We start from the raw sequence: 17,748 nt of genomic DNA, 5'->3' as shown, positions 1-17,748 counted from the left end.
CTTACTTGCCACTCCATACAGTATGCTCTCATTATTTATTTTTGAAATGTACCTTTACTGTTTATTTATTTGTTTGGTAGCACTGGATCCATTAAAATGGAGAAGACGAAAAGCTGCTGTATCTTTGGTCTCACCTACCCACGTCTGCTGCTGCTGCTGCTGCTGCTGTCTGACTGACCTGTTGGAAGAGGCAGAGCACATCACCCTCCCTCCCCTCTCTGGCTGAGCCATTAGCCATGAATTATGGTGCTGCTACCATCACAGCCAATTGTCTGGATGAAAAGCAGGCACTGCCTCGGTTACCGTTGTGTGTTAGCTTGTGCCTGAACAGCAGGTTCAGGATCATAGTTTCTGATCAGCACTGTGGCTCAGGTCAGAGCAGGTAAGCAGATGACATTTCACTTAGCAGGAAATGCAGGTTAGTGCACAGCTGCATGTTGGTGATTGATCACCACAGTGACATTTCCAGGTCTGCTGAGAAGGGACATTTTAATTCATATTTACTGATTGCCTGATGCAGAAAGTATATTTTACGTAGTTACTCGAGATTTTGGTTTGATGTGTCATGATAGTCTATGCAAGCAACAATCTGTTAATATACATAAATGATTTTATCCCAGATACTCTATTGAACTATATTTGTAACATCATATCTCTGAATATGTGACTCTGTCAAATGATTGTTTTCCTTATATGGCAACTGGTGGATTTGTGGAGAGAGAGAGAGAGAGAGAGAGAGAGAGAGAGAGAGAGAGAGAGGAGAGCAGTATCTGTTAGCAGGAAAAGTCCTACCCTTGTATCACTGGGAAACCCGCGAGCAGATGTGATGGTGGAGTGATGCAGAGACTGGACACAGAGGCAAATTATCAGACACTGCACTGAACAGTACAGTAAGTGTTTCTGAAGGATTGTTTTGCTTGTTATCTGGAGCTTGTAACTGACATAAGGGGATCACTGCAGTGTTGCCCAGAGCTACGTCTTTGCCAGATATGGGACTGCAAAACCCCAGACAGAATAATTAAACCTCACAGAGGAAATGCAGAACTGTAGTTCTGTAACATCTGGATTTGCTTTCAAAGCTTTATTCTTGAGACAACAGCTACTGCAGCAACTTGTTCCAAAATGTGTTACCGAATGTTTTTCAGATTTTATTTTGTAAATGTGTACATTTAAGTTTCAAATGGAGCTTTACAAGGTTACCATATGTTGATACACTCTAATTAAAACCAGACATGCACACACATACGACTAATTCATGTGTAAAGAAGTCCTTATCTGTCTTCTTTTCTCAGTGACAAAGCTGAACAGACAGTCTTTCAGACTTATTCTTCAGCTTCAGCACAGTTCTGAGTCTCAGCAGTCTGCAGAGAGGTGCTATGCTGTACTTTTCCTTTTGTTTGTATTGTGACAGCATCAGTTTGTCCTACTTTAACAAACCAGGCATTTATTTGCCTGTTATGAGCTGAGAGCACAGTAGCCAGATGGAGACTGTTGATCTTGTTAGAAAGGTAGATGTGAAAAAACCATTACCTGGACCACAGCAAACACACACGCACACAAATGCCCACGTGTGCATACACAAACACACATGTATACACACACACACTCACACAGTTTTTTGCAGTTTACCATCCACTAAGCTGTGATTTGCGCACTGGTCTCTGCATCTGCCGCACTTAAACTTATTAAGAAGTCAATCGTGAAGAATTACTGCATTCACCTCGAGTTAGAGAAACGGAAGCTCTGAAGCAAAGTGGGATAAGTTGGTTGTTTGTTATCCAGTATAGCAAAGAGTAAAGTCTACCGTTTCTTACCATCCTACCGTCACAGTGGGCTCAGAGTGCAGTTGAGCAGTTGAGAGTAAGACAGTTGTGCTCAGTTCACATGGATTTGCATATGGGTCGACTGATTACATATGTTAGGCATGATGGATAATGTAGTAAGTGCTGACCTGCATGTTAATAATTGACCAAGCCTCTTACACTCAAACTACCACAGTTGGTTGCTAAGAGCCTGAGGACAGGAGATAGCATTTCCAAGAGCTGATACATATAAATAAATATCTGGCAGGTATATATACATATAAATGTGACACCAGTAGACATTTTAGATGCTTTTAATCAATGCAGGAAAAATCAGGTCTGATTTGCAAAGATTACTGTGATTGAGCCACAAATGGAAAATGAGGGAATTTAGATGCACACTCACATATTCTTCCCATCTACTCAGACCATTTCACTGTACCTGTGTTCTCATGCAGAGTCGAGGCTTGTTGCTGCCCTGGAAGGATGGTGGGACTGAGAAACTGCTCTACATGGGAACCATTGCTACTCAAGGCCTCCTGCATCAAGTCGTGTGCCAACGGCTGTTCCCTGGGCATCACCGCACACCTTACCTATGCCAATGCTGACATAGAGTCTGTAGAAGGTGAGTGGATGAAACAGTCTTAGAGCAAGTTGAACTGAATAATATTTTGACTGTCATCATATCAGAAAAAGGAAGAAATCTCTGAGTCTGGTTTGAGTTGGAAGAAAAATAACTAGACAGCCCTTTTTACTCAACCTCAAAACAACAGTCCGCATCAAATAGTAACCCAATATTTCTCACAGCCAGCTCAGTATTATGTGGTTTCCTTCCATGTTAATCAGCAAAAGGCCTTTTTTTTTTTCTTTTTTTTTTTATGATGTCTGGATTTAGCGTAAGTGAATTGAAACCAGTAGAGGGATAAGGATTGACCCCTGAGGAACACCACTGATCACTTGAATGTAAACAAAATGTCCCATTTAAATTCAACTCAATCTATGCTTCAAAGTTATCAAAAGCTACATTTAAATCTAACAGGACAATAATAGGTCAGTCACATCTGTTAGCATGAAGCAATAGGACCTTACTGGTGACAGTCTCATTACTCCAGATGAGCGCGGTCAGAATTCTGACATGTTTAAATTCAATCCTGATCCGATAACTGATAATAATTAATTAAAAGTTGGTTAACCCAGTTAATATGGTTAATAACTACCAAATAAGATAAAACAGCATTTGAAACATTTTTTGAAAAACTGCTGTGTCAGCATGACAGCCATCCCAGTAAATTAATTTCATAGACAATTATGTCCAAAGCAGCTACAGTGAAAACGTCAAATGAAGTTTGAGACTTTGGAAATGCCAAAGCAGATCTTTATCATGTTCTAAAAAATATATACAGTTGAATTATGCTAAATGTTCTGTTGTTTGGTAAAGTCTAAACTCATTGTTTTGTGTGTCAAACATCTAGGTGTGTTCGTGTACCCTCTTGGGGAAAAGGAAGTTGTGGTAGGCTTTGAGGCTGTGATTGCGGGCCGGTTGGTGGGGGTCCAGATCCAGAACCGAGGGAAACTGAAGGACTGCTGTTTGGATTGGTGCCCTGGATCTGGTCTTGAGGGCCCCTGTGGAAATGGGCGGGAGTGGGGATGCTGTGGGGGATCCAGCTTCGACATGCAATGCACCAACGGTGAGGAGGGAGGATGGGGGACTACTGTAAAAGAAACAGATCTTATGCCTGTATAATTATCTGATATGATTCCAAAAGACTACACATTTAGCTTTCAGCTCAGAAAATTAAAGCTGGTGAGACTTCCTGTATTTTGCTGATAGATAAAATTTTTAATTTGTTCTATAAAGTAGCAGAACTGCAAGTCATTTCAACCACTGGTTGAACTGTTGTCTGTTGCTGTAATGATCTGTTTTCTGCATGAATGTAAATATAACTGCAGTAAGTCCCTTCTTTGTCCTGTTTTAACCTCACTGAGGGAAGAGAGGACAGACAAGGGAGGCAAATAGATTTGGCTGCCTGCCTAATGGTGAAATGGCATTCACTTAGTACAAGCATATATCAACTTGAAGTGCGTAGTATTTTATTGGAAACAGTGATATCATGTGCATGAAGTAATTTCTCTAATACAACCAACACCACACAGATTCAAGTAACCCTTACACAGCATTGGGTTATTTTCATTTTAAGGCATGAATGATTTTATTTGGGACTGCACAAAACAGATTGTGAGGTCAGAAACGAAGGAAAGGTTGTTGTTGTTGTTGTTGTTGTTGTTGTTGTTGTTGTTGTTGTTGTTGTTGTTGCTGCTGCTGCTGCTGGAGAGAGGGTAATCTTTTAACTTTTCTCATCTCAGATTTAAAATTGATTTCATTCATTCATCTCTTGTGGGATTTATTTAAAAAGACATCTCATCTACATTTCAGCGAGCACTGGACTCTAATGTACAAGATGTGAGTGGATGATGTGAGTAAATGCTATATTTGTGCTTTAGGACATCTCATCCTGGATGAAGACCTTGAAAGAACCACCTTCATTGTGGGCACAGGCGTCATTGGTCCCATGGATATCGTGTCCGTTGTCATAAGCACCACATTAGAACTCCCCACATTAGAAAATGGAGCAATTCGTATTGTCTACCCAACGTTGCTTACCCCAATCGTCACTGGTCAGATGACTTCAAGCAAGAGTGAAAATGAGGGGAAATCTGAAGAAAATGGGTATTTATGTTTGGACTAACTGTAGCAACACAATTTGATCTGACAATGTACATATCAGTAAATTAGACACAGTAAGGACAGAGTGCTGTATGTTGTTCTCCTCCTCAGACCAACCAGCTGTTTCGGTGCCACCTCAGGAAAACAAGACCGGGCTCTCGACTCAGAGCAGCAGTGCGCCCATGCCATCTTCACCAGTCCAGCTGCCAACCTGGCACCCTACGAGCTCAACTTCCAGCTGCTGGTCAGAGGGGCCTGCCTGCTGGCTGGTACTGCCTTTCTTCCTCAAATATCTTTGAGCCAGTGGTTCAGCCATTGAACCACGCCATAGTGGGTAATAGTGGGCAATCTCATTACAGCATAAAATTAATGGGGGCCTGAAGAGGGCCTGAATCCAAACACAGCCAGAACACAAAATCAAAAGGGAATAGAAGGAAGACTAATTCTCTTCCAGTGGTGTGTGCTGTAGAAACTGAAAAAGCACACTCAAATTATGAAAAAGAGTCTGCATGACTGGTGTTGATACATCTTCATTAAAAAAGCCACTGTTAAAAACACATTAAACCCCATGAAAACTCTCACTTTGTCCTGTTTTTTCCTAAACTGATGTGTAGGCTTGGAGAGCCCCACTCATGCTCTGAGGGCAGATGCAGACCCCAGTGCCCAAAGTGCCTCTGCTACCTACATCACCTTGGCACAGGAGCATCCATATGACAGACATATAGAGATCATTCTGCACCTCAGCGGTGAGCAACTGAAAACTGTCCCAATGTTTTTCCCTTCCTTCTTGTGTCAGTTTTTTCCCCTGATAATTGAATGTGACTCAAAACTCTTCCACAGAACCTCACAGCCCATTGGTCATATTGGAGAGAGGCAGGCTCTCATTCATCCAGTATGAGCAGCAGATCTCTTCACGCCGTGATTTCATTCGCTGCACTCGGAAGGATTCAGAACCTGAGAGGAAGGTCAGTAGATACTCACATTTGCTTTACTGATATCTCACACGTGCCACAAACTGACATGCCAATGTTCCACTTGGTCTCTTGCAGCTGGAGTTTGTGAGGAAGCGATACCACAAAGACATTCTGAACAGCCCTGTCTTGATGCTGAACTTCTGCCCCGATTTGCTATCAGAGCCTCTGGAGCTGCACAAAGCCACCAGAGAGCTGCTGTTCCTCGTGGATCGCAGTGGTAGTATGAGTGGCACCAACATCCGTCGTGTGAAGGTGAGCTGCAGGGAGGATAAAAACATACCAATGAACCAGTGCTGTTGGTAGATTTAAGCACGTACATGGATCTGGCCCCATCCTATCTATCTCTTCATCTTTCCACAGGAAGCCATGGTGGTGGCACTGAAGAGTCTCCCCTCAGGCACCATGCTCAACATCGTGGGCTTCGGCACCACCATCAAGCCTCTGTTCACCTCCAGCAAGCTCAGCACTGATGTTAGCTTTACACAAGGACTTTGTTTGGGATAGATAATTATCTGAATCGGTTTTGTTTCAAGGATTTTCTGTTCTTTTCTGTTACAAATCAGGTTATTCTTCATTACATATGAAGTGTTTTCAGTCAAAGACGGCACATTGAACATTGGGATCGTGTTTCCTAAAAGCAGATGTTTTTCAACCATGTAGGACTATCTGTTCTATTTTGTCTACCATCTAATCAGGCAATAGGTCAGTTCTTTGGGTTGCCTTAGTAGCAGAGTATCAGGTTTTATCCAGACCAGGGGCTGCAAGGACAAACAGTCTTTGCACATACTCCTGACCATATGGTGACCTTTCATGCATCAGGACATGTCCTCCATCTCCTCTCCTGTCAGGCATGTTTGTTCACAGTGTGATTTGAGGGGGTTTTAAAGCAGGTGCTAATGTGTGTTTGTTTGCTCTCGCTTTATTAGAGATGCACTGATTCAATTCTCTGCTACCCTCACAGGGTAATTGGGGCATCTGATATCAAACAGTGAATTTATCTCGACAACATAGGTGTATGTTTGCAAAGGCGACGTCATGCAGTTGGACAGGTGTTGTTGTTTGAAGCTTGCCTCTCCCAGCTTACTGTAGATCCGATAGCATCTTTCCTCCTCTGTTTCTCTCCGTATCCACACAGGTCACTCTAATGCAGGCATATGAGTACGTCCAGAGGATGAGAGCCGACATGCGAGGCACCAACCTGCTGGGGGCGCTGTCCTGGGTGTACCAACAGCCCATGCAGCGCTCATATCCTCGCCAGGTCTTCATCATCACAGATGGATCCATCAGCAATGTGGCTAAAGTACTGGAGCTTGTCCGCAGAAACACATGTGCTGGCAGGTACTGAGCTGAAAGTAAACTGCCAATTAGATATTTAGGACAAAAAAATGGATATCTAATATGAGGCAAAAACATGTACAAAATGGACGTTAATTCGTGTAATGTTAACAAAGATTTATTCTGAGGCTGCCATGTGATAGGACATTAAATCACTGAGTGTGACAAGGAAGCAGAGAGGAGTGGAGTGCAGTGAGTGCAGGCAGAACGAGGTGATAAATATGACAGAGACACCATGGGAGAGGATAGAGAGGGAGAGAGAAACAGACAGAAAGAGAGGGGACACAAGCAAATGGCCATCTTGAAGATATGAGACCAAAGCGCTGTGGAGAAAGAAAGAAAGAAAGAAAGAAAGAAAGAAAGAAAGAAAGAAAGAAAGAAAGAAAGAAAGAAAGAAAGAAAGAAAGAAAGAAAGAAAGAAAGAAAGGGTTGAGGTATTTTTCAGCCCCGCCCAGTAATCCAGTTAAGTGCCTTCCTCTGCAGTAAGAGTCACGCCCCTCCGGTTTCCCCCAGGCCCCTCAGCAATGTACAATAACTCCATTTATCTCTCATTAGTATTCTGCTATTGGAGTGACTTTCTCCACTGTATTTTGGCTGTCCCTCCACACCTTGTACACGGTTGTTGTCTTGTATTTTTGGTCGTGTTGCATTTTCAGTTATTCTGTCCCCTGCTCCTTTCAAATTCTCAATTAGACAAATAACAAAAACAGTTTTGCCTGTTTGATGACTCCACATTTTCTCTTTCCTGAGACTTATGGAAGTCTCTGTATGCCCTTATGTTTTCACAAACAGATGGTTATTCAAGTCTGAGTGAGAGGCTGGTAGTTGATTGCTGCACAGTGCAGGCAGAGCATCAAAGACCACACTGCAATAGTCGAAAGTGAAGATTCTCACATAACAGTTGTGGTATCATTTCAGTCTTCTCAGGGGATGTGATAAAAAACTTGACATATGTACTGAATCACCTCTGCAGATGCTTTGGCCTGGGCCTTGGTCCCCGAGCCTGCAGGAGACTCCTGCAGGGCGTCGCCAAACTGTCGGGAGGGACTACAGAGTTCTTGGATGATGAAGAGAGACTCCAGCCCAAGGTCAGCACCACTGCAGCACCTATTGGAGAAAATATGAACTGCAGAAAAATTATAAGCAGAATTTTACTTTGAGAGATAAATATATATCACATTAGTACTACTAGCAGTGGACAAAATTAAGTCAAGTAAGCAAGTACAATTTTGAGGTACTTTTACTTTACTTATCACCTCATTTTAGATGGAAATACTACACTTTTTACTCCCCTAAATTTATCTGACAGCTGCACTTACAATCTTTATCCCCAGTTGATCAAGTCTCTGAAAAAGGCCTTTGAACCTGTGCTGACTGATGTGCGGATTGACTGGTACCTGCCTGAAAACATGGAGGCTTTTCTTTCACCCAATGAAATCCCTCCTCTCTACCCTGGGAGTCGTCTGATAGGATATTGCACCCTATATGATATGACGAATTTCAAAGCAAAAAAGACAGAGGTACTACCAGAGTGTACTACATTATTTCAAAGTATGTTTGTGTGTGTCGGCGTAGGAAAACAGATCTAATCTAACTGTCTTATTTTATAGTCTCAAGGACGGTGCTATAAAGGTGTTCATCGTGGCTCCACGGGTTCGGTTTTTGGCCAGTCAAATGATGAACTTTCACCTCCTCCTGCCTCCGAGTTAATGCCTGTGGTGACATGTGCAGATGGCACCGACTTGGAGGAGGCACTGAGAGAGATTTCCAGAGAAATCTCCTCTGAGTTCTCATGTGCCAGAGACACAGAACCTGGCACCAGCCCAGGTCTGTCGTGCATCAATGGATCTTGTGGTGAATGTATACTGAGTATGCAGAATCTGAAACTTGACACCTCATGCCATAGTGGCTGACGTTTAGCTTTTATTGTCTCTAGGTGTGGAGCTGCACTGGTCCAGTGACGTGAGGAGGAGGATCCAGGAGAGCTCTTATATCCAGGAGCAGTACGTCCTCACTCGCTGCTCCCTCAGCAGTGAGCGGAGTCTACAAACACAGTCCCACTCACACATACATGCCTCGTCCAACTCTGACTCTGCAACCGGGGTCTTTCTGCCCGACCCTCGCTCCTCTGGTTCAGTGCTGGATACAGGCTCTCTCCCCCAAGGCCTTGAAAAGATGCCCGCTCCGGAACAGAGATCATCCCTGTCTCGCTGGGCAGACTCTGCCTGGCAACAGAATCTCTCAGAGATTCAAACCCCTGACAACAGGCCAGAAAAGGTAACAGAATCACCCTCAAGACGTTTTTGTGGTCCTGCTGCCATAACTTAGATGAAACAAGTCATGAAAAGAGACCTCCACCCCCGCTTCAAAGTAGTTTGACAGCATAAAATGTTTTCATCTATCAGTCCTGTGAATCAAAGATCATTTTTGCTTTCTCTGCCCACTACTTTGTGACAAACTACAACAATAATAGTGGGAGCAATCCATTGTAGAGAATGAAAGATACCAATTTAACCACCAACACAATAAACCAAAACACAATAAAGCCACAAGATGTGTTTTGATAGAAGGGTGCAACCTCTAGCTTTGTGACTCTTACTTGACAGTCATTATTGAGGATTGTTGAAAAGTGCAGGCACACAACAGAGGTACATCACATTACCCCTGGAATGTACAAAATATCACAGATACACAGTACCACACATTACCAGAAGTAGCAGATCACCCTAATGTATTTTAATCTTAGACATACTGCCTAATAAACAGCCTAACAACTTTTGAACATGTTTGGTTTTCAGTTTGACAACCAGAGTGGGTGTCTGGATGGAGGTGAGGAGTGTCGTAGGAGACATAAAGCACTGGCCCGTTCAACCATGGCAGCACGGAGTTTTTCGTCCCCCCAGGGTGAGCTGGAGATGCATCGCCTGAGGAGAGCTCTGGAGAGGGTCTCCTTCGACCAAACGCTGGGAGGGAAGTTGGATGAAAGCGATGGGGAGACGAAGCCCCCATCAAGGGGGACACTGTCCCACAGAAGCCTCACGGACTCCAGTAAGCTTTAGTGCTAAGAAAAGCAGGACTATCCTTCCTGCCTTGCCTCTAACAAATTCCTGGCTGTTTCTCTCTGACTCTGACCTTCAGATGGACTCCTGTTCCCTGCCTCTCCTCTGGACTGGGACAGCTTCACAGACCCAGAGTACCTCTTTACTGCTGTTCCCCCCGAGGATCCCCCGCCGGGTCAGTGCCGCTCGCTTATTCACGGCATGCTGAGTGGCAGGCCTATGTCCTGGGAGGTCACTGTGGACCTGGGGCACCTCTGGACCCCTGAGGGCCAGGAGACACCAGCAGCTGAAAGATGTGGGGGAGGAGGGGAAGAAGGAAGAGGAGGGGAACCATGGGAGGAGATCATTCACCAGTTGACTGCTCGCTCAGTTATAAGGGACTTTGAGAAAATGGCAGAGAAGGAGAGCGACATTGGACATGGTGAGGTTTGATGTCAGGTGCTTATCTCACTGATCTATTGACGCTTAATTTAAGTCATATTGATTGACATATCTACAAAGGGAGCCTGTCCTCATGCATGGAGTCCACCATGTTTCTTCAGCAGCCCAGGCTGTGGAAATTAGCTATTTTTTGTATCAGGTTCTAGACATGTTTATTTCTGCTTAATTTTTTGGGGTAGCTCCACATTGGCTTTCATTTTTCAGCCCTGGAGGTTGCTGCTTGGATGCTATTAAATCCTTCAAACTGGTCCTTAAAGTTATACAGCATACATATTGCCTACTCCTTGCTGTTTCCTAGGTTCAGCGAAGCGATACCGTATGAAGGCTATCCAGACCAGCAAGCATTGTAACATCATCTGCATGTACACAGCCTTCACTACCACTGATAACAACCCCAACAAAGGCTTGCCAGACAGCGTGGATGCCCAAAACACAGGTGTGACTTATTACACCCACACGGACAACAATGTTACACATAGTGTAGTCTACTTGTGATAGAGAGTACTATCCAGTCTTAAAAGTAATTATATAATATCTGAGAAAACAGTGTGTGTGTGTGTGTGTGTGTGTGTGTGTGTGTGTGTGTGTGTGTGTGTGTGTGTGTGTGTGTGTGTGTGTGTGTGTGTGTGTGTGAGTTTAGGGGTGCATTTGGGGAACAGGTGGAGTGCCCAGGCTGGTAGTCGCAGGCAGAGAGCCTATTCTGTTGGTTTGGGCAGACGGCGCACCAGTGGAGACAGTGAAGAGATCGAGGACACCTGGAACTCTACAGGTACAACAGGCTAACAGATACCACCACCCATTTCTGCTGTCAAGACTTTAGGTCATCAACAATCTTTGTATCTCTCAGACAGAGATGACACTCCTGCGTCACCCTGTAGCCTTACATCCTGGGACTCTAGTAAGTATTACAGTCGTCTCGATCAGTGAAAACATTGTAGTCTCAAGGTTAGAGGCGTCTGACCAGAAAGCCAGTGCAAACGCCGAGGTGAGTCTGTATGGAAGGAGAGAAATCAGAGTTACTCTCCCCTAGCTTAAGTATACACATCTGCAACCACTGAGGTTGTTCTTAAAGGACCAATTCACCAAAATTAGAAAAAACAAAACAAAACAACTTTTCTCACCCCTAGTGGTATCCAGTTACGCAGACAGTTTTGGTTTAATTGACCCAGATCTTGAGATGTCAGTCTCTTAAGATTGCCTTTGCCCCAGCACAACAAAACTGTATCGACTTTCTTTGTGGTGCTCCCAGCAAGGTGCTTCAATAGCAACATTTCTTTCTAGAGGCATTGGAAACATTCATCCACAAAATACACTGCAAACCATTTTTAAGGGGCAGTTGTAAGTTGTTTTTTTTGTAAAGGGTGAACTGAGCCTTTAAACACAACCAGGGAGTATTACTTAATCACTGTGCTGATGAAATAACACTGTTTGTTTTACTCCACGCTGCCCTCTCAGGTGTAGGAGGTAGTGCCTTCTCTGCTACAGCCCCAACAATAACAGGTGCCTCATGCGCTCGTTCACAGCGATCTATTGAGAGCAAGTCGATGGAGAGCTTTTTTGGTGCCAGGTATGACTTTCACATCAAATGTGAACCCCCCTGTGAGGGGTGTCTACATCCAAATGCGTATATTCCATATATATTCTCTTTCTGTGTATTTCAGATTTCCACTGGGCAGACTCAGGTCCTCTATTTCATCAGGAAAGCAGGTTCCTCTCAAGTCTCACTGTCTGTCTGCAGAGACTGAGAAACGACCTGAAATTGAAGCTCCAGACTACCTGCCCCTGGTGAGCTGTGCAGACTCTTCCAACATATATATTTACCCTCACACAAGCGTGCACATTTATTAATTTGTGTCTATATGGTGTCAAATCAGGTGCGTCTGCAGCTGGCATCAGGAGCTTTTCTTCTGACAGAGATCTACTCTGACTGTGTCCAGATCCCCCTGGACCGCCTGAAGAGGGCTTCACCCTACAGCCTCCACCGCCGCAGCCTCAGCCCGCCCTTCCGCTGCACATCTCCCAGTGCTCCATCTTTATCCACCGCTACCAAGCCTCCTGGTGCCCCCACTAGTCACCATGTTACCTTTTCTCCTTCTTCCTGCTCCCTTGCTAAGCCAAGTGCACCTCCTTTCCACCACACTCCGGATGACACTCCCCTGATGCTGGAAGCACGGCTTCGTCGAAGACACCTGTCTGACAGAGACCCTGTCACCTCACCCCCTGACCTCCCCAGCTCCGAGGAGGGCTCCCTGGAGCTATCTGTTGGCCCCTCTCCGAGCCAGAGCCACGGCCAGGCAGATAGTGGTCGCGGATCAGAGACAGATGTATGTGAAGGCTCTTTGGGAGATCCAGCTGACCTCCAGGGGAGCAGCCAGTTGGCTCAAGAGGACCTGGAGGGCTCAAGCTGGGCCACAGCAGTGGCTCTCGCCTGGCTCGAGCACCGCTGTGCCGGTTTCTTCATGGAGTGGGAGCTGGTGGCAGCAAAAGGAGGACCGAAGGACTGGCAGATCTGAGGAAGCTGCCACGGGGAGAGGAACACAACTGAAGCAGGGCTGTGTAGAAGAGCCGAAAGGAAGATGTGTAGTGATGATCCCTGATACATGGGAGAGAAGATCCTGAGGAACTGCCGTGTTAAGGATAGTACTCTGTGAAGAAGATAGTGAATCCTAGTAAATGCTGTATTTTATCTGCAGGATCGACTAATACCATAATCCAGTGCCAAGTTCAGTCTAATATTAAGTTGCACATGAATGATGTAAGACTATTTACAGACTATTTATGTGACTGGAATACCCTTTACACGACATAGACCGAGTGGCCTTTTATTATAAATATGCTTTATGCAATCACAAGAATGCCTTGATCATCTGAATGGGCTTTTTATAATCTATATGTAGACAGTATAATGCTTTACTTTGCCAAATGTATAATCACAGTCAGTCAGTGTTGAATGGGAATGATTTTGATTACCAGAATGATTATTTGATTTGAACTGATGAGATATGACTTTAAATAATGAAATTATTGTTGGGAAAATAAAAACACTAAATTGTGCAATTTGTCATTTCTTGTAATGCGGGAAGAAGAAACAAACACAGCATCGAGGTTAAGAGGCATCTGCGTTTAATAAAAAATGTCAAACTTCTGCAGCCTCGGTCTACTGTGGATTTTCCACATTAAAATCTACTTCTGTGCTTGTGAAGGTGGTGAGCCACCGCACAGCAGAGGATGAATGAATTACATCAGAAATTGGACCGGATTGTCTACAGCTTAGTTTTAAACATTTGTGTAAAATTCTACAGCTACTGAAGTTTTTGGCCTCATTCTGGAGAATACTGAAAGTACAGTAGCAGGAGGACATGCTACTGATGCAGCTACTTTAAAGCTTTGGGAGCCAAGTTCTATATTAATGACATTTTTCAATATCCTGCCGTTTTAATACAATGTACAAGATCATTTGTGTATGAGTAGATATCAGCTTTTGAAAATCAAACGATGAAAAAAAGATCAGGCCAGCAGAGTGCAGTTTTAACATAATATGTGGAAATACAGGATATGCAACAAATTCATTCAAAACATCAGCATAACATTCACAATTTCCTTCTCGCACTGCACTCCACCCTTCCTTTTCTGTATCTGAAAATGAAACCTGAGAATCCACATTTCCTTCCTCCTTTCATCTCTTCAACTATAAGTCATTTCATCATGCAGGTACCTGTCTGCAGACTGCACCCACATGTTCGCTTCTTCCACTTTTAGCAGTGAGCCGAGATGAGAAGTATCAAATGACTCCTTGTATTTATAAAAACAGTCTGCCCCAGTGACCTCCCTCTGCACCGGTGTCGTGAGGATCAAAGAGAGGAGGATGATGGAGGCTGCTCAGCAGTTGATTAAACTAACTAACTGTCTGGTCCGATGAGGCTGCGGCTCACTGGCGTTTGTCCTTGGCTGGTGCATCCTCTTGCTTTTCCGCTGGTGCCGAAGGCAGGGGCGGAGCCAGCCACAGACAGAGGAGGATGATGATGTGACAGACGTGGAGGGCAGCAGAGCTGCTGTTAGTGGAGGGGTAGGTGTTCCACGAAAGCTCGATCAGACCCAGGATCAGGACCCTGAACACAAGGAGAAAACCATATAGCATTAACGTGTGAACAAATGATGTGAGTGGAACTTGCGGTTTAGTATTAGGCTACTAAAACCATATAGCATTAACGTGTGAACAAATGATGTGAGTGGAACTTGCGGTTTAGTATTAGGCTACTTCTTACCTGAGCAGGTGAGCCAGCTTCTTGACTCCTCCACTCCAGAGCAGGTAAGGCAGCGTGTGGAAGTACCAGACGTAGAACTGGTAGTGCAACGAACGGCTGAAGCACATTCCAATGAAGTTAGAGGTGAACAGAATCAGCACAATCTGTGATTGTCTGTTAAGGTTCAAGACAAAAGCCAGCGAATAACAGGGACATCATTCATTTACTCCCTGATCCGTATCATGCAGACATTTATAGCAAATGAATATCTGATGTCTAGCAGTGGAAGTAGCGGTGTTGCTGTAAATCTTCTCCAGATAAGAGTAGATTCAAAGGATATGATCAACAGTGCTTTTCTGGGCAGGGATCTTCCTCTTGTTTGGCTCCTTGAGGAGTTCGAAGATGTTTTCTCCTGGTCTGATAAGAGAGAAAAACATTACTTTTCATTAAAACAAAAGTTTGTATTTCCACTTCCATGACTAACATATAAGTATTATGGCACAAATTGCTAATACCTGCCTTAACTGTAAAAAAACAACAAACAATACCTAAATCTGACTTTAAGACATAAATTGTCATGAAATGCCAAAATGCATCTATATTTTGATATGCTTTTACGGTTTCAGCAGAATACAGACAGATATTTGACATGTTAAAATAACACATCCAGCAAGGACTCGTATGCTGTTGAGATCTCCCGCCATTTCTTTGTGACAGCTTGCTGCCTTGTCTGCAGTCATGATGACATATGGTGGCAGGCAAAACACTGTTGTCACCGCATAACAGATCAGCAGCAACTCTGTCTGAAGTCATTATTCCTGCCATCCTCGCGCTTGGTAAAAAAACACGGGGTACCCTGCCTCAGGGTCTATGAGATCAGCTACTGACTGAGCCAACGCCTGTGGTGCCGTGGAATAAAAACTGGCACGATCTTAACCCCCCGATTTATTCCAGCTCATCTTCAACTGTAACGCCAACAGTAACCTTGGTACAGCCAAACTCTGTCTCACCTCTTCCAACGGTGGAGAGCAAAGAGCAGCAGGGCGAGCAGGTGGGCAGCCAGCAGGACTACGTGAAAGTACCGATTCAAGAACAGCCATTCTGGCAAGAAGCGCCAGTTGACCGTCCACTTGAACAGAAACTGACGGCCAAGATCAAACGCCCGGCTCACATAACCTATGGGGTTCTCCAGGAGAAAAGGCAGACCCAGCAAAACCTGCGATATTAAGACAGACAAATTTAGAGATGATACTTGGCTATACTGAACATAAACAGAAGCATTTTAGTATGGCAGTAAAAGTGTGCCTGGTTTGATGGTACAGGAAACATTTTACCTGAATGCCTGCACACAGAGAAAGTCTCGGGATTGTCCTGATCAGACCAAACTCAGACAGGAGGAGGAAAAGCAGCCCAGGAGCAAAAAGCAGCACATTCATTTTCACAGACACTGCTAAACTGTCAGAAAAAGAGGAAGACTGAGTTGTAATTACATCAGGTCACATGGCAAAACACACAAACAAACTACTGTGCTGTATAAAGTTTCAGACAGTGACACACCTGAGACATTTTCCTCTTGGTTAACTCAGAAAGCCATAACATGAAAAACTGCTTTGTGCTGTCAAGGAGTCAACACTTGCCTGTAAAGGCCGCAGCCCAGGGTCCAGTATCCATCCATGAAGAGGTTGACAGCTGCAAACAGCAGCATCATGGCCACTGGATCATTAAAGAGACGCAGCACGAAGATGGAGTGGATCCGATAAGAAGCACAGCACACAAAGAAAAACACATAGGGAGGAACCTGGAACAAAAAAAAAAAAGGTATACATTATTGACATGTCCCAAAAGACGAAGAGTTTCACACAAACTGAATGGCTTCATGAGCAATTGAACATGTAACTGAGGCTTTAATAACCGACCAACCTTTTTAGTACGGTAGTATATCCTGAAGACGAGCAGTAGCGTGATGAGGTAGAAAACAGCAAAAACGTACTGGCCCAGACGAATGTTCACCCCATGGTTGGTGATGTAGTAGAGAGCAGTGAAGATGTAGACAAAGCCAGCCGGGTACCTGCAACAACAAGGCACTCATTTACGCTGCACTTGGAGAACTACATCCAACTGCAGGATGGAGAGACCTACATCACTGAGAAACACTCTGAAACTTACACCAATGGGCCGGTGTCTCCTTTAAGCTGGGTGTAGTCGTAGGTTCCATTGATGACTCCCTCTACTTCATCCATGTAGGCTTTCCAGTCTATCTCAGTGTCTGCAGTAGAGAACATAAGAGCACAAGTCAGAGCTGTGGTTATTTATATCATCAACATTAGCATTAATCTACAGATTATTGAAACCCTTTGCTTTATCTTTTCTGGTCTTCCACTTTTGATATAACACAGCTCTTTGCATATGTGAAGCTGTAACCAGCAAATTCCTGTTACCTGAGTTAATCAATTAAAAACATTCATTAACTATCATTTTCCTTTTGTCTGTCAATCTACTGGTACTGTGAAATTTTCCACCACTTTATAGAATAAGCAATTAACTGATTAATCAAAACACTAACTGAAAGATTAATTGACGGTGTACGTATTATTGATGATAATTGTTGCATCATTAGAGAAATAAGCAGACTTGTCAAAATTTAGGATGACCTACTAAAGCTTGAATATATGCGTTACGTTAGTGTGCGAAAAAAAATAGCTGAAGCTGCATCAAGTTTTGGTAGATAGCAGCTACTTAAAATAATAAATGTCATTTAACACGACAACAGAACACGATTGTATATGGACATGTAACGCCAGTAACGCCAGTCTCTCTGACAGGTGGCAGTGGAAGTCAGTAGATTTGCTAATGCTAGCTAGTTAGCGTTAAGATGCGTTCAATGAAACGACAAAATACGATAGCATGCTAACTAGCTGCGCAGCTACTTACATGCTACTTTTTGTATGACCCACACATTGATCCCGATCTCCAGGAACCACAAAACTGAAACCACCAGTAACGTGTATTCCGTCTTGAACAAGACCAAATGTTTGTCCTGCCACAGTGTGTGAAGTTTCCCCCACAGTGGGGACAGGGCGCCGGGAGACTTTTTCCGCACTCCTCCTGCCATGTCGGCGGTGCAGAGACGTGGAGAGAGGCCGCAACTGACACGAGCGTTAGACTTCG

At 44.1% G+C, this 17,748-nt stretch overlaps 2 protein-coding genes across 2 annotated transcripts; one reads left to right on the top strand and one right to left on the bottom strand.

The window, feature by feature from the left end:
* The first annotated feature begins 812 nt into the window (after nt 1-812).
* On the top strand, nt 813-12,849 carry vwa5b2 (von Willebrand factor A domain containing 5B2). Its single transcript, XM_070974072.1, has 22 exons — nt 813-890; nt 2,261-2,427; nt 3,275-3,490; nt 4,305-4,530; nt 4,639-4,796; nt 5,142-5,273; nt 5,368-5,492; nt 5,577-5,753; nt 5,862-5,972; nt 6,637-6,839; nt 7,810-7,924; nt 8,171-8,369; nt 8,469-8,663; nt 8,773-9,113; nt 9,635-9,884; nt 9,975-10,316; nt 10,635-10,827; nt 10,996-11,105; nt 11,184-11,234; nt 11,792-11,903; nt 11,998-12,121; nt 12,211-12,849. Exons 2-22 carry the CDS (start codon nt 2,289-2,291, stop codon nt 12,847-12,849), a joined length of 4,158 nt encoding a protein of 1,385 aa, XP_070830173.1. The 5' UTR covers nt 813-890; nt 2,261-2,288.
* A 593-nt stretch (nt 12,850-13,442) lies between these two features.
* Nucleotides 13,443-17,722, bottom strand: alg3 (ALG3 alpha-1,3- mannosyltransferase). Its single transcript, XM_070974298.1, has 9 exons — nt 17,512-17,722; nt 16,747-16,846; nt 16,501-16,648; nt 16,218-16,378; nt 15,915-16,035; nt 15,591-15,796; nt 14,921-14,997; nt 14,602-14,746; nt 13,443-14,445 (listed from the first exon to the last, which is right to left on the bottom strand). Exons 1-9 carry the CDS (start codon nt 17,690-17,692, stop codon nt 14,265-14,267), a joined length of 1,320 nt encoding a protein of 439 aa, XP_070830399.1. The 5' UTR covers nt 17,693-17,722; the 3' UTR covers nt 13,443-14,264.
* Nucleotides 17,723-17,748: the final 26 nt, after the last annotated feature.

The sequence above is a fragment of the Chaetodon trifascialis genome, chromosome 11 (genome assembly GCF_039877785.1).
Source record: "Chaetodon trifascialis isolate fChaTrf1 chromosome 11, fChaTrf1.hap1, whole genome shotgun sequence".
Taxonomy (NCBI): Eukaryota; Metazoa; Chordata; class Actinopteri; order Chaetodontiformes; family Chaetodontidae; genus Chaetodon; species Chaetodon trifascialis.
The sequence above is the reverse complement of the archived record's forward strand: the minus strand, read 5'-3'. Positions and strand labels throughout refer to the sequence as shown.